Below are 22,209 nucleotides of genomic sequence, written 5' to 3'. Positions count from 1 at the left end.
CCGACCTGCGGAGTAGCACTCCAGTCTTTAGATGGCCCCTTCACTTTCTTCCTTTTTGTGTTCTGAGCGTCTTTCCAATGGTAATGCTGAGGTTCTATAACTCTCGGGAGAAGAGAAAAGCAGGAGACGATCTGTTAGCCATTATTCTATGGCCTGAGAAGCATCCATGGCTGGAGTTATCCCCACACTGAATGTGGAGGGATTATGACAGTCTCCCTTCTCACACTGACAGTGCCTTTTGAAATAAGATAGAACTAAACTCTCCGCATATATGCATATGTCTATGCATGTGCATATATGAATATAGGTATAAAATCCAGTATTTGCACGGCAAGCATGATGCTGAGCTCTACCTCCTGGCTCCTGGGCCAGATCCAGCTTGGGGGAAACACATCATGGCCCCTGACCAGAGTTCTCTGGAAACCTCCATCTCCACATATGAGGGTTAAATGCGCTGTGGTTCTCACCTGACCAGCCGAGGTAACCATCCCTCTCAGGCACAGGGAAGTCTGGATTTCATCCCACATAAAACGCAGAAAACACCAAGGACAATTCCTATGATTTTCTTTTCTCTCTGGAAAGACCCACCTTCTCCCCAGGGACCTGCAGAGCCCTCCCTATTCTTAGCATGGTCTCATGGAATGGATTTGTCTTTTAAGAGAAATCATCCTAATTATAGCAGCCAACATTTACAGAGAGCTTTAGAGTTCACAATTTTTTATAGGCTATCTGTTTGAATCTTGTAACAGCCTCCTAAGGTAGGTGCTATTATTATCCCATTTTACCAACAAACAAGTTTAATTAAATTTAAAAAAGAATTTAACTAAAATTAAATTAAATTAGAGAATTAAACTAGTCTAGGGTTACTAGAAAGCCGCCCCCCTCCCCACAACATTTTGATGAGTCTTCTATGCATTACAGGGACCATCAGAGGTCTCCAGACTCATGGGGCCATGTTGAGGGTTTGGAGCCCCTTCAGAATGAAAACGAAGCTGGACCTGCTGCAGGGATGACCCCTCCTCATGACTTTGCCACTCCCCATCAGTAGAGGACAAAGTAGAGATTCCTCCTCCTTGGTACCATGGCTCTGTGCTGTTTTTCTTACTCAAACTCAAGGCCACAGGGATGATCCCCAGGCCAGGAATTCTGGCTACCTCTCCAGAAGCCTTGGCATGAGGAACTCTCAATAGTTGTCCCCAAAGGGGAGATTCAGGAATCTGGACCATGCAGGCGGTGAGGCCACCATCCTCAGGCGGAGAGATTCCCCCACTGCCTCAGTCCACAGCTGAATCCAGGAGGCGGGGGCTGTGACATGCCAATTCATCCTCACCTGGGGCACCTGCTCCTGCCACTGCCTCTTGGTCTCACAGGTGACAGACAGTGTCTTCAACTGCCACACCCTCTGCTCTAAGGTTACCCTTTGAAGGTACTGAGGATGTGGGTAGAGGTCATGGACGGCCATGGGCTTTCCCCTCAAGGGTCATAAGGCTGGGTCTCTTTGAAATGTTTGACTCCCTAAAGGCCATTTTCTAGGCATCACACAAAGGGGCAGCTCCACTCTATAACAGACCTGAGCCAACCAATTCATTGTTGATTACTAAGCCATAGTGCCTGAAGAAGGCAAAAATGGACTGACCCCAGGAGATATCCTTAATCCTCCCAAGGAGATGTGTCCCTAGCCTCCATAGGAGGCTCTAATAGGAAGATGTAATCACAAGAAGACATGATAATGGGATCAGATCATCATAGATTTTGAACTCCAAGACTCTGAGTCCTTTCACTTTATAGATGAGGAAACTGAGGCATAGAGTCTCTCATTGAATTATCCAAAACCATCTGGGTAGTAGGTGGCAGACCCAACTTGAAACTCAGGGGTGCCATGGCTAGAGCATTGTGCTTAGTGTGAGGAGGGCTTGAGTTCAAATCCACCCTCAAACTCTTACTAACTGTATGGCCCTAGGCAAGTCATTTAACCTCTGTCTGTCTAAGTTTCTTTACCTATAAAATGGGGATAAAAATGTACCTACATCCCAGGGTTGTTATAAGGACCAAATAAGATCATGTTATAAAGTACTTAGCACAGTGCCCGACACACAGCAGGTGCTTAGTTGTTCCACCCAGCACCCTGACTCTCGTGCTGCTCTGCCTTCCCCAAATCCCAAACAAAGGCTAAACCTCCCTGTAAAATCCAGTTAATAAAGTTCCCCTGATCAAACTTCCACTGCACGGCTTCCCCTTCCAGAAGGCTCAAGACAAACACTCTCAGAATGGGACTTTATCTCCTCCCCATCTGCAATCCTAACAGAATTTATGATCCATTCATTGAAAAAAGACCAGCACAATTAATTATTTAACTAAGCTCCAGGAAAGCAGGGGTGGAAATATGCATTTCTTTATCTTTGTATCCAGGGAACCCTGCATAGTGCCTCACTTATAATAAGTTAATAAATTATAATAGGTCTTCATAATTATGAGGTGATACATTAAGAACTAAATTTTTTTTAAAAAAAGAACTAAAAAATGACTTGAGAGGCCATTTCTTTCAACTCACTAATTTTATATATAAGGAAATTGAGGCTCGGAGAGGTTAAATGGTCACACAACTCATAAGCTTTAGAAGTGGGCATTGAACACTCTATCTACCACATCAAATGAATCTCTCTAATCCCCATCGAGGGCAGCTAGGTGGTGCAGTGGGTAGAGCACCAGGCCTGCAGTCAGGAGTTAAAATCTGGCCTCAGACACTTATTAGTTGTGTGACCCTGGGCAAGTCACTTTACCCTGTTTGCCTCAGTTTCCTCATCTGTAAAAAGAGCTGGCAAAGGAAATGGCAAACCACTCCAGCATCTCTGCCAAGAAAACCCAAATGGCTCACAGAGTTGGACATGACTGGACAACAACAATCCCCATCTGGCCTCTTTCAAATCTCTACATAGACATTTTTAAGGAGCTATTCAGCCCTTTGAGGGCAAACAGCTCAGCTAATGAGTCAGCTCAGAAAAGAGGCTGTCTGTCTGCGACTTCTCTGAACAGTAGAACTCTGACGGGTGGGATGGGGGAGGGAGAGAAGGCACAAGCTGGCCAGGGATGAGTAGGAAACATAAATGTCTTGTCTGTGTATTACGTCAGAGATGCCTCTCCTATAATCTGAGATGCCCACACCATCCTTTTCTTTTCCCTTCAATCTGAGGATGAATTCAACAAACTTCTCCGAATGGTGGCAACCTGAAGTCACCTAACAACATATTAAATTCAAATCTTTTTTACAAATGACTCATCCTCTCAAAGATCTAGATGTTACTAGATTACTTTGAATTCTGACATCTAAAATGATAAGAAATGAAGATTTGGGGAATTCATTATCCATTCCTTGGCTTCTTCTGCAAGAGAAAGCACAGACTTTGAAAGTGCCATTGAGGGCCTTGTCACAGATAGCCCTGTGACCCTCACCATGTTCAGAACTTCTAGCTAGGGCCCGGTGATGTCCACTTTAAACCATCTTCTCGCTTAGCTGAAGTTCCAAGGAGAAGCTCTCTTTGGGGCAGGATTTGGGTGCTTCCCTGGGATCATAGACATGGGGCTGGAAGAGACCAGCCTAGACCTCATTCCCTAATTTTACTAATTAGCAACAAAGGACTGAATAAATAATGATTAAGAAGAAATGACTTGCTAAGATCACTGAGGATGTAAGTATCGGAGGCAGAATTTGAAAGCAGATCTTCTGGCTCTTGTTCTTTCAGGCTCCCATCCTTAGTGACAAGCCCCCAGTCTTCACCAAACTATTTCTTCCGATTTGTTTCCCTGGTACAGGGGTGATCCTGGTGGAGTGTAGTGGCCTGGCCCCAGAGACTGAGCCGCTGACTACTGGATCAAGGGAGTCATAATCTCTCAGCCTGTGCTGGTGGAGGGACTTTCCTCCCTGGGAGATTCCCAACACACACACACACACACACACACAAACCACGACTGATTGCTTCCACCCTAACCGGCCCCCCAGTCCCCTATTTCGTCGGTATTCATAGATCTCTCCCAATGGACTCACAGAGTTGTCTACTCCCCGAAGACAAGCCCTTTCAAAGAGTAGAGTCTCGCTCTCAAAGCACCATGCCAACTTTTGGGTGAAAGGTCACCACGTCCCTGACCCCAGTTTGTTCAGAACCTTGCCTCATCTTGTCTGAGCCAGTGGGAGAGTCTCTTGGCCAGGCTCCTTGTCTGAGCCTTTCTCCTCTCCAAAGTAGCCTTTACACAGCTGCCATAATAATAGCTTTACTGCCTGGGCACACTTAATCATTCTCTTGCTCAGAAATAGTCAGTGGCTCCCTATTGTTTCCAGGATAAAAGACAAGTTCCTGGGCCAGGCTTTTCAGACCCTCCACAATCAAGCCTCATTTTTTCACTGCTTCCTTTCAGGTTCCCAGCTGGGGCCAAATGACACTAATGGTTATTGATCTTGCCCTAATCTCTTCCTGCCTCCCAGCACTTCATTCCCTATGCTTTGAACTGTGTCCCCTCACCCCACTCATCCCAACAGAAACACTCACAGAACCATTTAAATCTAGTCCTTCCTGTAAGGTCTAACTCGAGCACCCACCTGATCCAACCAGCGGATGTAATCCCGCCTCCCTGACAATTTCTTGTCCATCTACCCCACTTCTCCTATACTAGTCACTCATGTACCCGTTATAATCACCTCTCCCCGACTAGACTGCAAGCCTTCTGAGGGCAGGACATTGTGTTGCTTTTCTTTAATGGTTATATATCTTACAGATTTTTTTCTTTTTAATATGAACTTGACAAGCATCAACCAACATGAACATTTCCATATTCAAAAACTAGAAAAAGGTGTATGTGAAACCATGAATCTCAAATTATACACAGCTTGTTTTTTCATTTTAACACACTCGTACAACAATGCCTTGCTTGTCTGGGTCCCCTTCTCAACTTCTTTCTGCATATTTTAACAATGCTTCTTTATTTTTTGTGTTGCTATCACTCTTCATTTCCACTTTCCTTCTCTCCATCACAATTCTATATCCCACCAAAAAAACCCAAAGCCTCCCTTTAAGTAACAAGTGGAGTTAAGCAAAATAAATTTACACGTTGTTCCTGTCTGAAAATGTAGGTCTCCTTCTGCACCTCCAAATGCGTGCCTCTCTGACAAGACACGGGCAAGCTGCAGTCAGGACCATCACTGCACTGATTTCAAAGCTGTTTTCTTGTTCACTGGGGTCATTGCTTAAACTGTCCTCCCCTTCTGCTTACATCACCCTACACCAGTTAATCCAGACATAAGGTACTGCCCCTTTCTTATCTGTACATTTTATTTGCTGGGAGAGGCAGAAAAAGAAACTTTTGTGGAATGTAGAGAAAAGCAACACTTCAGGTAAAAATTCTGAGAGGACCAGCAAGAGAACAGCCTCTCTCTAAGGCAGCTGTACGCACCAAGGGCTGCAGTACATTGTTCCCCAACAGCTAACATGACTATCATTCTTTTCAGGATTTTGGAATTTATTTCTGGAAACTCCAAATCAAAGACCTGTTTTAGGATAAGAGATATTGTACAATACTTATTTGCGTTCTATGTGACCAAAGTGTATATCTGGGGTTTCTTCGTCTCAGTGAGAGTGCTCTAATGTGAGGCAGTAGATCAGGAGTTAGGGTCCAAAGGAACCAAGTACAGGAGAAAGATGAGAGAAATGGATCCAGAATCCAGAATTCTTGGAGCTGGAGCTGAAGGAGAGCTGAGAGAGAAGGGCTCCCACTGATGTGGGGAACTGATCTGATTACAGCAAAGCTCTGCTATTTGAGAGAGCTTATTGGAGGAAAGGACAGTTCTCTGCCGTGGGAATAGAGCTGGGGTCGGGGCTGCCTTGTTCTCTAGTACAGCTCAAGTTTGAAAGGAACTCTGCTTGTCTATGTTGACCTTTACTGCTCTTAATGGCTCAAGAGGAGAAACAACTTGAAACCTTTAGAGCAGATCTGGGAAGCTCTGCAGAAGCAGGGTTCAAGGTGGCTGTGAGAGTGACTCATGTTAATTCACTACTCCTTCCATGGCCTGAGAATGATGGATAAGTAGTTTCCCTCAGCAGTAGAAAGAAGTTCAGAACATGAGGAGGAGAAACATGGTGCAGGCCATGCCCTAAAAGAGACCAGTGACACCCAGGCTTGAGTCCAGAGTCTTGAGTTGTCCTGGGAACATGGGTTTTCCTACTCAAGTTTCTCACTGCTGGGTTTCTGTAATCATGGGTCCCCACCCTCATGCCTCATGCAACACAAAAATGTGACTCAGATTTATGGATGAACTGTTGGGTTTTATTGAGTAAATCTTCTATTCTGATTAGTCTTACTTCTGTTATTTTGTTTAGGAAGTGTTTCATGTTTAAGAGGTAATGGTATCATTGTTATTGATTTGTGTAAATGAGAATCACACCAGTGGGGGCTTGGGAGCTACAGCTGTGCATGTAGAGAAGTAAATCTTCCTCAACAGGGTTTCCCTAGAACCTGGGCAGTAAATCACCCTGCATGGCTGCTTTGATCTGGGGAACCACTCTCTCTTGCCAGCATGGTGGCAGATGGAGTGAATAAGCCAGCCTCAGCCCAAGAAGAGAGGAGTTGTAGGAGGAATTGATACTATGCCCCAATCTATGTCTTATATCAGTCTTCCCAGGTTCCTCTGAATCTCTCTTTTGTCATTTCTTATAGTGCACTATAATCCATGACTTTCATACCCCAAAACCAAAAGGAAAAATGGTCCCTGCCCTCACGGAGCTTACAGTCTCCTGGTGGGATGACACATATAATGGGCATACACAGATCTGCCCTGCTCACTTCTGGGCAGCCCCGTGCATGAGATCAGTTCTTGGACACTTTGGGCATGGGACACTTCTGGTTGCTGAGCAGGACCTTCCATCACAGGACTCTTGTCTTTCCACATGCAGAGCACATGAGTACTCTTTGCACATCTTGCTGGAGGGACAGAAGGCAGGGCTGGGAACCCTTCCCTCTCTCTGGCTACATGGCAGCTGCTCCATAAGACAACAAGTGTAGGAAGAGTCAGCTAGGGGAGACTGAGCCTGGCCTTTTGGCCGCCTTTCCTGCAATTGTTTCTTTGCGCAAGTGTAAGTGACTCAACTCTGATCCTGGTGTATGGATCCAGGCAGAGAAGACACTTTATGAACGCCAGAGGTCTGGGGCTGGCTTTGCTTCAGAGGAACCTCCCAGAAGCTACTCCCATGCTCTTAGAAAAGATGCCCATGGCCAGGAAGATGAACTGATGCTTTGGCTTGGGCTAACTGGATCTGAGATGAAATATAATAATGCCTATTCCATGGGCCTGAAGATTGCAGCACTCTTCAGACCCTCCTGGCTTGGATTCTCCCTCTCAAGACTCGCTGCTCTGCCTGAGCTGTCCTTCTGCACCTGAGCACCTTCTCCCCCTGGAATGTCCCTCCTCCTTCCAGCTTCCTTCTCCCACTGGGGAGCACCACACAAGACCTCCATTTGAGGGATGGGCCAGGCCCACCAGGCTTCCTTCCTCTCCTGCATCTGCTTCTGACTTCAGGCCCCCTTGACGGTGTCTCTTCCCCTCAGTCTGACCCCCCCCCTTCTAAGCTTCCTTGTGGGTGCTGTTTTCTCCCCTTAGAATGGAAGCTCCTTTAGGGCAGGTGCTGTCTTTTTTGTGCTTAGAGTTACATCCTGAGTGTGCAGGACTGTACGGTGTTTGGCATGTCCTAAGCACTCCCTAACACACACTTTGCCTGATACCTGATTCCTGCCTCTTTATGTCTCCAGCTCCCAGCAGAGTGCAACAGCGGTGGGCACTGATTTTTGTTTAGCTTAAACTGCTGCCAGCGACCCATGAATGTAAAACAACGTCATTAACTCCTTTCTTGAGCCTTCTCCGCCATGAGCTACAGAGAGCTTTTTGTGTTCAGCATTTGTTTTGTGTGTAGGAAAGAAACACTTCTCCCCTACGTGATTGGTGCCTTTCTACCCCCTGCTTCAGAGAGACCCAGGGATAAGCCTGGACCTAAACCTCAAGTTTGTCTTGGGGCATTGGCCATGCTTGTTGTAAGCTGTGAGGGGGCCAAGGATGTGAGAAAAAGGAGCTAGAATCCTCCAGGAGTGACCCCAGTCTGACTGTTTGCATTCGAGAAGTTTTTATGGAGAAGGATAGGAGAGAGCATACTGACCCGGGGACCAGCAGTGATTCTTATTGTCAGGCCTGTAAACAGAAAAATGCATATACACCCATGTACTTATATGTACATATACATATCTTTATACATACATATGTGTATGTGTGTGTGTGACCCTCATTTTAACCTCTGACATGGAACAAAGAGAGACAGGGGCTGTTTTCTGATGGACAGTCTTTTTCTTGGTATGATCTAGTCTCTGAGGAGGCTTAAGAAGGACCTAAGGAAGATTGCCCAGAGTGCCTCTGACATTGAGAGGAGCTTGGGCAGAGAAGAGTGGGTGAGCCAGAGCAAACAGAGCAAAGAGGGAGACAGCGAGTGGGATGGAGAAGAAAACCCGCCCAAGAGAGAAGCAGACCCCCCCCCCAGCTTCTCTCAGGAGCAGCTAGGAGAGGGAAGCCATGAGGGCCTTCTCCGGGGCCCAGCTCTGTGACCAGGCACTAGAAGGAGCTGGGCCAGGATACTGCAGCCCCAGAAGGAGGAGACCCTGCTGCTTACCTACTAGTAACGCTGCTTGTCCCTTTTTTGGTTCCCCAAGTGTGTCCCTTACCTGATTCTCATATGTTACTGCCAATTTAGATTTCATTTAACCACCCTAAAGCCTGGCTGCAGTATATTAGAGACAGCACAAGAAAAGACAGGCAGCAGGATGGGAGGAGGGCCAGACACACAAGTAAAGCAAGGCTAACAGATGGATGTCCCCTACCCCAGTTGTCAAAGCCTAGAGGAAGCCCTCTGGAATTGGGGATAGAGCCTTTATGGGGGGTTTATGGGAGGCTATGGACAAGAGCTGCAGATGATGAGAGGGTGTGGGTGGCTGTAATCTGCCCTGGTAAATGGTGTACACCCACTCATGCTACCCTGGGTCCACTGAGATGTGAAAATCTGTTAATATCATAGTTCTTGGAATATGAGGAACAGAAGTTCTCATTATGTCTCCAAGAGATTAAAAACACTCTGTCATGCTTTGCTTTTGAAAGGCAAGATCCTTGACAGCAATGCTGAATGTGTAACATTTTTAATAGTGTCTATAATATAAAATATAACACATCATTAAATTTAGTCAGAAACAAAAATCAGGTATTTATCCCAATGCACCCAATATGGAAATATAAGTAACCTATTATAAGATTAATGAAATTTCTTGCACAGAAATAAAACTCTGAAGAGACTCCAAGCCATTACTATTTCATAGTTTTCTGATGGCTTTCTAGACCTTCCAATCAGTAGAATTTATGTCCAAGAGAAAATGGCAGGTGAAGCTGCATTCTTGTTGCTTTGAGCAATCACCATCAGCTCCCTGAGGGCCATGGCCAGCTCTTAGTCACCTTTTCGGCTCCTCCATTGGTGTTTACTAAATATTTCTTGTATTTGAATTGGTCTAGTTGTTTCAATTCAAGCAAGCAATCAGTTCAGTTAAAGTCAGTCCCTCATTTATCTGTATTGTTACAAAAATATTTGATCAGCCCCAGTCAAATTTGCTGCTCAACTTACCAACTCTGTTACTTAGATGCCATGTCTGCACACATTTCTGCAGATTTAATTTTTTTCTCTCTCTTTCTATTTTTAGCAATTCAATTAAGATGACTTGCCCTTGATGAGTAAGAAATGCTGTGATTAAAATATAGTTAATCTTTGGGCAACGTGTCATTTTTCTGAGAATGATAACCCAACATTTAATGACAAGTGTATTTCTTTTTCATTGTAAGAGGATAAAAATAACCAGAGAAATGTTTGGGGATGAAAGTTGAAAGATGTTTGAATTACGTAAGAAGAAGTGAATTGGCCATTGGTTATGCCTGAGCTATTTTTCTTTTACATACTTCAGTTTTCGAAAACGGAAGTCAAGAAAGTTAGCGTGTGCTCCCTTAGGGGGGCAATAGCACCATACAGCGAGGGACCAGAGCTCATCGATGGAAGCTGCTTGTCATTTCTGAAAGATGTGACCCCGTGACAGAGCAAAGCGGCTTCCTTACCTGGTCGTCGAACGATATCGCCTGAGCCACGTCTCGGGGAAAGCCATCGATTACGATCCCCTCTTCGTCAGGCATCTGCATCAGCTTCTGCTTTATCTCCGTGATTGTGGTTTCCTGGAGAGAGACCGAGAACCGAGCCTTAGGCTGAGCGGCGCTGGGACCGCCCGGGACGCACGGACAAAGGCTCGGAGCGCTGCGTACCTGCGGGGCCAGCTCTCCAGTCGTGATGATCTTGGCAATGAGGCTCCACTTCCGGTTACTGCTCGTGTTGTGGATCCTTTTCCTTAACAGCTCTCCCACTGAAATGTACTCAAATCCAAAGCGCTCTGCTATTTTCAAGCTCTGAGTTCCCTTCCCGCTTCCTGGGCCACCTGTTAGGAAGGAATACAGAACAGGGAAGCTGCTGTCACAACGCCAAACGTGTCACCGGGACTTTTCAAACACTTCCAGCAAGAGGCACACCTGGGGTAGGGCAATTAGACCTTTTCCCCGGGCGTTGAAATGTAAAGGGTGATCACATTACATATACTCCTTCTATAGCTCAGTAAGGCCCCAAGATTGGTGCTTAATTAGCAATAATAATTAGGTAACAGGGGAAGTGATCGGGTAGTTCGCTTCTCTGCTGTCTCCCAGATGAGCCTCTCCCTGGGCCCCGGGGGAGTGTCGTGGAGTCCTGTGCATTCCTCTCAGAAGTTAATTTGAAGGTATATCTCATGATAGTCCTTGAGGGCAGGGATTGTTTCATTTTTGTCTTTGTATCCCAAGCACTTTACATAGTGACTGGAACTTAAGAGGCATTTAGTAAACTCTTATTGATTGATTGAGGGGCCCCATTGCCTCTTTTTGTGTTGCCTGCCCCTGGCACAAAAAGGCTCCAGGAAAGGGTCTGGGCCATGGCTGCCAGACTGAGTCAGCAGCTCTGTTTGCCGAATTGCCAGGGTGGTGGGAAGTGCTTCTGAGTGCACCTCAAATGTGCAGATGAGGCAAGGGCACTGATGGCTCATTGTGACCTTCTGGATTACAGGAAAGAAAAAGAGCCTGAGGCTTCACTGCCAGCCATGAACTAGACTTAGAAAGTGCATTTGAAAGAACCTTCTGTCATTCTTTCATGATTTGAAATGAAGAAAAAAAGCAAATAAAACCTTGATAGCATTGACCAGGAAAAAATGGTCAAAACAGCATTCTGTGGTTCAGGGTCACCCGAGACCTAATGGTGATTCTCCTACAGTGTAACATTATTTTGGCAATAAAGCCACACCCACTCATGGCTTGGTCGACCTGTGGAGGTGTTGGCTTTGAAGTTTTAGGACAAAAGCTTTTTCTGATATAGATATATATATGTATATATATATATATATGTATATAATTTACATATACACACATATATATTTACATATACACATATACGTGTGTGTGTGTGTGGAGAGAAAGAAAGACAGAGAGAGAGTTGGAGGGTTGGGGTTGGAGTCGGAGGCATGTGTATTCCTGACCATTTCCTTTAATTTCAGGGTTTTAAAGAGATGAAGTGGAGGCACCGAGTGTAGTGCCTTACACCTGTGTCAGTTGGTGAGGTCTGTTGATGAAGGCAGGTCTTTTGAAGGTCCGACGTTGCCCATCTAGGGCCTCAGCACATTCCAACTGCCAGACCTGCACCTTGCCATGTCCTGGGGGTTTCCCAAAGCCTTCTTTGTGGCAGGCAGGAGCAAAGAGGTATGTTGTTGCCAGCCAGGCTTCTAACATTATTTGCAAAGTAAATCTGAGGTAATTTCTTTGGCAGGGCTGGGGGTTGGTCTGAGTGACTGTCAGAAGGCTTCCTGGAGAAGGAGGTGGCATTTAGCTAGATGAAGCAAGCCATCCTGGAATGCTTGCATCCCCAAAGGGTCCAAGGAGGCTTCAGTGAATGCTGCCATTTCCATATCGGTGCCTCAAACTGGTGTGAGGACTATAGAGCAGACTAGGGTACTTTAAATGAAACTGTTTGCCTCAGTTTCCTCATCTGAAAAATGAGCTGGAGAAGGCAATGGCAAATCCCTCCAGTATCTTTGCCGAGAAAACCCCAAATGGTAGGACTTGGGTAGGGAGCTCCCCAAATCCTGGGACCACTTGCTTTTAATCTCCTGGTCAGTTGTCTTTATCTCATTTTACCTTCCTTGGAGACTAAAAAACAAACATCTTGGGAACTGATTTGGGGTGGGTGGGTTTGAATATGCTTTGATTAAAGGGATTCCTTGTTGGTGCCCTGAGGCTTAGAGGAACGCTGGTAACAGGGATGGAGCCATGGGCAGAAACAAAGCTCCTGACTTTTGCTCTATGTTTTGACCTAAGGAAACCTTGCTGGTCACTCTGTGTGAATGTGAATCACTTCACTATGGCAGATTAGGGCCAACCCCTCCAGAAAGAGAATACTGGGAGAAAACGTGTTGGGGGCCAAGTTCCAAGCAGGTCAACTCTGTTGGCCGGGACTGAGCATCACTTTAGGGGAAGGAAGTGAAAGGGCTCCAAGATAAAATAAGGTGACAGAAGGAAAAAGAGAAAACCTGAGAGCATTCAGCTTTTGTGCATCTGAGAAGTAGGAGCGCATGGAGGAGGCTGGCTGAGAGAGGACACTTCTCAAGATCAAGGTCTTGCCATCTGAGGATTGGTCAGAGGCACTGGGCAATGGGGGTTACTGGAAAGAGTGAATCAGGAGGCAGAGAACATGGGTTTGAAAGCTGACATTGAACTTCTACGGTGGCCACAGGCAAATCAGGGAACCTCTTGGGGCCTCAGTTTCTCATCTGTAAAAAAGGAGGATTGACCTACAAGGTCTATTCCAGTTATTCTAAATCTATCATTGATGTTTAGTCTGAGGAGAGAAGATACGGGGAGACAGGACAGCCATCTCCAAGTCACTGGAGGGCTGCCATGTTGGAAAAAGGTTTAGACTTTTTCTGCTTGGCCCCACAGGGCAAGAACTAGGAGCAATGGATAGAAGTAGGTAGCATAGTACAGTGGCTAGTGCACTGGGCTTGGAATCAGGAAGACCTGAGTTCAAATCCCTCCTTTGACACAAACAATCTGTGAGACCCTGGGAAAGTTGATAATTTCTCTGTACCTCTGTTTCCTTGTCTGTAGAATGAGAGAGATGGAGAGAGAGAGAGACAGAAATGGAAACAGATTTCCTGAAAGGGTTAGAGCCTGGGTTGTGGATTCCTTATTACAGGATGACAACAGTTCAGGGATATTGTGGAGAACATATTTGTTCAGATCTGGGTCAGACTGGGTGACTTCAGATGTCCCCCGACAACCCAGAACGGGAATTCCATTAACTCCTTTGCCTGTTCTGTTTCATCTTCCTTTGAGGCAATAAGAGGTTGTCCTGCTCTGTTCCAATGCCCTCCACCATCTAGGAGGCTAGGTCATCCCTCTCATTACCCACAGAAAGTAAGATTATTGACAAATCCATGGAGTGAGACACTGTCTACATATTCAAGTCACCAAGGAGTCAGAGCCATCTCCCAAAGGAAGTAGCAGTTACTGTTTCAAAGCAAAAACAAGACCAAAAGAAAAAAGAATGCTGAAAATGATCTTCAGCAAATCCCAGCACCTCTGTGGGGCCGCAACTCTTATCTGTGGGGAAGAAAGACTCCAGGCTAACTAGGTCCATGATCTCCAGAACCTGGTGACGGGGTACTTGGGTGCTTGTGCTTGGGTGCTTGTACTTGGACCCCAATTTCTCCCTAGCCTCAGAAACACTGTCCCTGACAGTTTCTCCCCAGCCCAAGGACCCTGTGCTTAGCAATTACTCATGAGTGGGCCCCAGCAAGACCCTTATCTCTCTCCCTGGTGCAGTTCCAAACAGCACCTGAAGGATTTATTAGTTTAAACTGGCTTTGCACTGGGTCATAAAGACATTCTTACCCACTGCTATACTATCCTACCGCCCTACCTTATTATCTACATCCTGGCCTCTTCATTAACTGTATTCTAGACTTAAGACATATGTATACTCCCTACATCTATCTTGTCTAACAAGACATTGATTGGTGGCAGACTGGACAACTCTCAGTTACCCCTGAACTCTAGTTAACTTAGTGATGTAGCAGGCCTAAAACCACACCTCCATGTGGCCCGCCTTGTGGGCTTTTCCTAATCAACTCTGGGTAAAACGCTTGCGCAGTTGGTACAAGAAGTGCATGTTCTTTTAAGAATTGATCACTCCTTAACCACTCCCTAATCCCACCCTGAATCCCCTAGTTAGCACATTTGGCACACGTTTTATTGTATTTTGTCCTATATAAACTTAAACTGTACCTTTCTAAGGTTGCAGGATCCTTTAAGAATCCTTGCCCGCTGAAAAGTGTAACAATAAACTTTGCCACCTTGACTTAAAGAATGCTTGAGTCAGTGAATTCATTCCAGACGACCCATCCTGTAATTCAGTCTTTGAGGGGTCACAACCTCTCAACCTCTCAGCCTGCCACACTGAGAACGGGCTACATTTTATTGAAATAAAGGAAACATCCCCCTACTCCTCTACACACTGGTGTGTACACATACACACACATACACACACACACACACGTAACTGATAATGGTTTTTGAGAGGGTGAATGAGTTTACAATACCTTCAGAAAGCAATTTCACCTTCCCTCTCCCTTCGTACCCCAATAACCACTTAGACTAAGTGGCAACAAAGTGAACCCTACTCCTTTCTCATTTCTGTGTCTGTCTCTGGTACTTCTCAGTAGTTCCTTGGAAGATTGTCTTCATTAATTTCGCCATAAATAGAATCAGCTTCAGAAGGCTGAGGACTGTCTGCCTAGTATGGTGCCTTGTACATGGTAGAGTTGTGTGCATGGTCATCGATCAAAAGGAATTGAATGTACATGCATCCTAAACCAAGAAGACGAGGCTTAACCATGTGCCTTGTTTGAATTCAGTGGCACAAGGCAGGTAAGGAACAAGCATTTATTCAGACCTGCTATGTGCCAGGCCCTACTAAGCTCTTTACAAAGATTCTCTCATTTGACTCTCACACCAGGGTGAGAGAGGCGATAAATCCCAGAAAAAGGCCTCTTCATTCAGATACCATTCCATTTGTGCCCATTCTTTCTTTAACTGAGCAAAACCATTTTTGGAAGTAGGCAAAGTGAAATGTGGTCTTGATACTTGCAGTGTTTGTGGGTAACTCTAAAACCATGATGGGATCAGCCACTGAACCCCCCCCCTCCCCCGGGACAGTAATGGTCTTGAATTTCTTTGGAGCAGGTCTTGTGACACATTAGAGGCTACAGTGCCTCTGGCAGACAAGAGTCTAGTCTTGCTTGTTTGTCTTTGGGGCAAATTGATTTGTCTGTAAAACAAAACCAAGAAGCTTTGGCCAAGTCATGAAAATGGCTTTTTTATTTTTGCACTCCAAGCCAACCAGTTAACTTCAGTGCACCTAGATGAGGCAGTTACTACTTGAACAGCCCCACACTAGGCGGGCAGGGTACAAAGACCCAAATGAACAATGCCTGCCCTCCCAGAGTTTTGGTTTCACAACGATTGCTTTCTTTTTGTTAATTTTCATTTCTTGAACTATTATTAATCACACTTATTCATTCATTCAACAAGGGTTATGAAGCTCCTATCTTGACCCAACACTGTGTATTCCCAACATGGGGAATACAAAGACACCCCCCCCAAGGAGTTTACATTCCATGGGACGAAACATAAATTCATATGCACATAAACTAGAATAACCCATAAATTCATAGCAAATAAAAAATGACCCAGTGTTCATGCTATAGAGATCATCTGTATAACTAAAAATGAGATCATTTTCACAGAGAATCAACTCCATTTTCCCAAGGTGGTAACAAGGTCCCAATCAGCTTGCAGCCCATGGGCAGACACTGCAGACAGCCTTTATCTGGGCATTAAATGATGGCACTAAGTCAAGGAGATGTTTCACCAGGTAAAAGGTGACTCATTGGAAAGGTTTTGTGGTCCTTTTATCCATGGTGGAAATAGAGAAATAACTCTCAGTTAGACTTGACCTATGAAACTAGCTTTTCATGAGTCATCTTTTGTGTGTCTTTTGGTTCTAAAAGGTTTAGCCATCAAACAAAACATCACTTTCAACAACCAAAGTTCATGGTTCATTGTACATTAGCAGTTCTTATGAATTTCATAATGCTTCCTAGGAGGTCACTTTCCAGTCTCTCATCCCACAATGTCCTACTCATAAAGTCGTGGTGATAGCCTGCTAACTAGCCATATATGGGAGAAGTAGATAGACGTAGATAGGTGGATAGATGACAGATAGAGATAGATGATAAATAGATAGAGAACCATAACTCTGAACATGCGGCTCCCCTTTCCTCCATTCAGCACTCCTCATGGCTCCCTGTTACCTCCAGGATCCAATATAAAATCCTCTGTTTAACTTAGAGCCTTCACCACCTGAGCCCCTCTACCCTTTCCAGTCTTCTCACACCTCAGTCCCCTGCAGGTTCTCTTCCATCCAGTGATGCTGCCCTCCTGCCTGCTCCTCAGACTACACACCATCTCTGAGCTCTGGGCATTTTCCCTGGCTGTCTCTTGTGCCTGGACCTCTCCCCTCTCCTCATCTTGGCCTCCTGCTTTCCTTTAAATCCCAACTAAAATCCCACCTTCTCCAAGAAGCCTCTCCTGATCCCACTGAATTCTCTTGCCTCCTCCTGCCGATCATCTCCATTTTATCCTGAGCATCTCTCTTATGTACATAGCTATTTGCATATTGTCTCCTCTATTTGATTGTGAGCTCCTTGAGGGCAGGGGCTGTTTTTGTCTTTCTTTGTAGCCCCAATGCTTATCACACTGCCTGGCACACAGTAGGTACTCAACAAATGCTTGTTGACTTGATCCTGACCGTGGTTCCTTCCAGAGGCTTGCAGCGCTTATTTTTCTTTGATGTGAGTTTTGGCTTTTTGCTGAGACATTCCTGGGACACTTCCTTCTGGGTCCTTTCAGAAGGGGGATTGGTGGGTTCTTTCTATCTTTGCTTGGCCCTATGGTTCCAACAAATCTGAGCAGTTTTCATTTATAATTTCTTCAGATATAGTGTCCAGGTTTTTTTTTTAAGTCATAGTTTTCATAGAGTCCATCGATTCTTAAATAATCTCTCCTTGGCACTGTTTTCCAGTTAGTCATTTTTGATATCAGCCATTTTACATTTTCCCTCCAAGGGTTTGATTTTGTTCAAATATTCCTTGTTGTTGTATAGAGACCTAGATTTCTTTTTGGTCTATTTTCATTTTCAGGGATTCCATTTCTTGGGTAAGGTTTCCCACTTGTTCTTCTAAACTAGTTATTCTCCTTCCAATTCTTTCCTCCAGCAGTTTCTTCCATGTTTTAAAATACCTTGCTTTATTTCTTCTAGATATTAATGTGGTCCTTGTGGTACACCCATTTTTCCTCTGAATCTCTGCTCGATGTTATTAAGAGCATTATTTGCTCCTTTTGGGAGGAGAATCTCTAGATTTGAAATAATGTTTTTATATTGGTTGTTATTTTCTTTTGTTACTTATCTTTCCAGGTTTTGTGGCTTTGTTTGCAGGTCAAAGTCTGCCCCTGCCATGTTTTTAGGTGTGCTACCCTCCACCTCCTCCCATTAGCCCCTCCCCCCATTTTGAGGGCCCTCTCTGGCATCTCTGGACAGAGTGCTAGGGGTTTCCCCAGACCTGGTCTGTCCTCATCTGAGCTCGGCCATGTTACATTGTTTGCTGCTTCTTCCCAGGGCTTCCAAGCTCCTGGGATTCCCTTGGACCAGCATTCAGCTCTTGTTGCCTCCAGATACCCTGAGCCTTGCTGAATCTCTGCGTCCTCTTTGCTGCTCTGGTGCTGGCTTTGCAGGCGTGCCCCCTTTGCCTGTAGGCTTTTGGTTGATTTTTTTTTGTGTACTTCTAAGGTGGAAGATTGATTATATTGTACTTTTTATCCCTTTCCCAAAACACACTTGTAATGTCTAACAAAGTGAATTGTTGGAGCTTTTATTGAAATTCAGGTAATAAGGTTAGCAATTCTGCAATGCCATTGCTAGAGAACCCACGCTCTTACCTATGACCAGGATGATTTTGGGTCGTGGTCGGGTCGGGTCAAAAACCTCATACTCCTCAATGAGCTCGGCTGTTTCTGAAAGGTCAGTGTCACTTTCTATGGAGAATTGATGGATTGGTGGGAGCCGATCATATCGCCGGTAAGGAAAGTTGGCATTTTCAGGCATCACTGCAAAAAAGTAAGATTACCTTGAAACGGGAAAGGAGGTGGAGGTTTGCGCATTTCTCACATGAGGCAAGAAGCTGGAGAAGATCTGAATAAGCTCAGCTAAAACGAGGGGACACCATAGGTTTTATCATGGGGCATTCTGTCAGGCTGTCCCCATGCCTTCCCTCCTCCCTCCTGTGCTCCAACTACTGCCTTCTCTGGATTAAAGTCCCAATGAAAATCTCCTCCTCTCCCCTCCCCTCCCCTCCCCTCCCCTCCCCCTCGCCTCCCCTCCATTTTACTAGGTAAAAGAGGCCATTCTTTGTCTCATTTCTTATTAAACCTTAATCACTGAATGGGCATTGCCTTAGTCAATGAGGCAATATTGAGACCTGTTAAAGACCTCAGCTTAAAAAGGCCAAGGTCACCCACTGCATCAGGGCCATCTCCAGTCATCCGGAAGGACATCTGGTCACTGGACCCAGATGGCTCCAGAGGAGAGAGTGAGGCTGGTGACTGCACAGCCTTCCTTCACTTACATTCAATTCACTTGCAAGTCATGGCATCACATCCCTGACATCACGGTCATCTTTGAGAATGAAGGACAAACCACAAAATGCCACCTCCTACAGGAAGCCTCCCCAGCTCCTCTAAATTCCAGTGCCTTCCCTCAGTTACTTATTTCCTGTTTGTTCTGTATAGAGCTGGCTTTGTACAGATTTGTTTGTCTGTTGTTCCCCTCCCCCTTCCCCACATTAGATTTTGAACTCCTTGGGGGCAGGGCCGTCTTTTGCCTCTTTTTGTGACCCCACAACTTAGCACAGTGCCTGGAACATAGTAGGCACTTAATAAATGTTTATTGAATTGAATTGAATCCCAGGGCACTGTTATCACTTGTACTCACTAATTAGGTGAAATAGAAAGCTACGGGGAGAGTGGACACCTCAGAGCCGAGCCCAGCCCTGCTCCTGGCTCAGTGGCTTCCACACATGGCCCCCACCCCAACAGTTGTTTTTGTCTTTAAAAGTTATGCTGATTGGTATTTCATTCTGTTTGCCTTAAGGGTCAAAATGGCTAGTTACAGATCTTTGGATTAATTGATTGCTTGGTTAATTGCTTACCTTAAAAGAATCTAAAAGCCTAATTTTTATGCCTCAGGGAAACTCACTTAAGAGACTTCACATATTTATAAAGGCACTGGGGGAAGCTCTGCTTATGTGGTAGGCATCAGGCAATCAGCATCTATTAAGGGCTGACTGTATGCCTGACACTGTGCTCCATATAGTACCTCCCACACTGATGCTGAGAATCAAGGCAAGAGTGGCCCGAGGGTGGGAAAGAATTTTCATGCTGGGATAATTGTTCAGTATTCTTGGGGGTTCCTTGAGAGAGGGAATGCCCCAGGCTGAGGAAATCCCAGCTCTGGACAGGAAAATAGCAGGATTCCAATCTTTACCACTTAATTCATATATTCTTTATATTACTTTGGATTTGGATTATTTTGGATTTAATTATATTATAATTCTATATATAATTATATTTAATTATGCTTGGATTTAATGTATATGATAGTGCCCATTGATTCATTTGATAAACAGTCAAGTGCTCATTATGTATGTTGCCCTGCCCCAGAGGAGATGGGAGATGAGATGTAGCCCCTCCCTCTAGGAGCTCAAATTAAATACTATAATTATTTATTAAGGACTTTCTATGTGCTGGACATTATGCTGGGTCCTGGTTCCAAACAAAGCCAAAGTAACCAAGATTAGAAGGGAAGCAGAAAGCTGGGAAGCAATTTTTACAGCTAGTGTTTCTGATAAAGGCCTCATTTCTCAAATATATAGACAATGAAGTCAAATTTATAAGAATGCAAGTCATTCCCCAATTGATAAATGATCAAAGGATATGAACAGGAAGTTTTCAGATGAAGAAATTGAAGCTATCTATAGTCATATGAAAAAAATGCTCTAAATCACTATTGATTAGAGAAATGCAAATTAAAACAACTCTGAAGTATCCACCTCATATCTATCAGATTGACTAATATAACAGAAAAGGAAAATGTTATATGTTGGAGAAGATGTGGGAAAACTGGGACACTAATGCATTGTTGGTAGAGTTGTGAACTGAGAGCAATTTGGAACTGTGCCTGAAGGGCTATAAAACTGTGCAGACCCTTTGACCCAGCAATACCACGTCTAGGGCTGTATCCCGAAGAGATCATAAAAATGGGAAAAGGAACCACATATACAAAAATATTCATAGCAACTCTTTTTGTGGTGGCCAAGAATTGCAAATTGAGGGGATGCCCATTAATTGGGGAATGGCTGAGCAAGTTGTGGTATATGAATGTAATGGAACACTACTGTTCCGTAAGAAATGATGAGTAGGTCTTCCATTTGGTACACCACACACCTCCAGTAGTGTTCTGTGTTGAATGATAAGTATTTCTGACCATCTTCTCTGCCCTATCAAGATTGAGTCCCTTCAGGAAAAGGATTGTGTCTAGTATATCCAGGTATTGCCACCTGGTGCCTACGTAGTGCTTCCCAAACAACAGCTTAAGAAATGCTTTTGCGATAGAGTCTATCTTAATGAAAGGATCCGTTCTGTAAAGTTTGGATTCAGTCAAAGGGCCACACTTGGGGACCTAGGGGGCCACATGTGGTCTCAAAGCCTTAGGTTCCCCACCCTGGGATAGACAGTGAAGTGGGTGAGTGGTTGTAGTAAGAGGAGAGGAGGTTTAGGGCAGAGACTAAAGTTGAGGGCAGGGAAAGATGAGAGAGCTCTGTGGGTCCCTGGGGTTCCTGCCTTAAACTTCTATGTCAGTGACTGGTCTGTGACTAGGAGAAGGCTGGTGCCCCTGATGGAGACAGGTTAGTCAGGAGGCGAGCTACTCTGGTATTGGACCTGGTGAGTTGGAGCTGACGGCTGGACACTCAGGTGATCCTGCTTTCTGGGCCAGGAGTTACTAGTGGTGAGCAGCTCTGCCTCCCTATGCCTTAGCATCCAAGATGAACCAAGTACAAAATAGTGAGGTGCTTACCTAAGCTAACAGCTAACTAATGACTTGGCCCTGGTCTATCATATTTTTTATTTGAGAAATGTTAATGTGATTTTTTAAATCTGCCTCAGGACCACAGAGATAGACCCCCCCCCCCAAGGCAATCATCCAGTGACCTGCCTGTCTGCCTACCTTCAACCAGTCTGGTCCTTGGACAGCAAGCATGGTGTTGGTATCATGCCTGAAGGTCTCAACCTCTGCCACACTGGCCTGGACTTCAGGAAGCCCCCCACCTCCCATCCTGAGCTGAGAGGAAAAGCAAGGATTGTCATCCAAACAGTGGACTCTTATCTTGAGATGCATTAAGACCAATTTGGGCTGGCAGCAAGCTGTGCCATCTGGTAGGAGCAGCCTTGCCAGATGGAGATTCCACCACCACTAGGTCACGACGTACTTTGACTTCAAATTCACTTTCAAGGTGAGATGGAGTCTAGGTACTTTTTCCCACCCAGAGCCTGGTGCGTGGGCAAAGTCCTGGCCACAACTCAGGAGCTGTAGTCTGTAATACCAGTTAACGTGGCATCCATGTTCATCAGGATGTGGGTGAAGGTGGGAACAATTGGATACAAACAAATCCGAATCACCTTCTAGGCTTTGCTTTAAGCATTCTCTTTCCTTCCAGATTGAGTCTCACATGATTATGAGGCCCATGAAACCATCATTTGATTGGGTGGTAGAAATGTGTTATTGTACAAAATTATTTCATTTGTTAATCCTCCTTGAAAACAATTCTGGCAACATCTGGGCATGAAATTCAGGA

General features: G+C 45.0%; 1 protein-coding gene across 3 annotated transcripts in view; it reads right to left on the bottom strand.

Annotated features, from left to right (window-relative positions):
* The window catches only part of AK5 (adenylate kinase 5), a 220,621-nt gene that overhangs the window by 185,053 nt on the left and 13,359 nt on the right, over nucleotides 1–22,209 (bottom strand). For 2 of the 3 annotated variants that reach the window (XM_078156725.1, XM_020968537.2), the window contains exons 3-5: nucleotides 18,239–18,406; nucleotides 10,376–10,545; nucleotides 10,175–10,288 (exon numbers count right to left, since the gene is read on the bottom strand). In XM_078156725.1, coding sequence (XP_078012851.1) covers nucleotides 10,175–10,288; nucleotides 10,376–10,545; nucleotides 18,239–18,406 — 452 coding nt within the window. The remainder of the gene's footprint in view (nucleotides 1–10,174; nucleotides 10,289–10,375; nucleotides 10,546–18,238; nucleotides 18,407–22,209) is intronic. The other variant, XM_020968539.2, reaches the window with a different exon arrangement.

This window comes from Phascolarctos cinereus, unplaced genomic scaffold (genome assembly GCF_003287225.1).
Source record: "Phascolarctos cinereus isolate Bilbo 61053 unplaced genomic scaffold, phaCin_HiC Scaffold_5;HRSCAF=322, whole genome shotgun sequence".
NCBI classification, from domain to species: Eukaryota; Metazoa; Chordata; class Mammalia; order Diprotodontia; family Phascolarctidae; genus Phascolarctos; species Phascolarctos cinereus.
The sequence above is the reverse complement of the archived record's forward strand: the minus strand, read 5'-3'. Positions and strand labels throughout refer to the sequence as shown.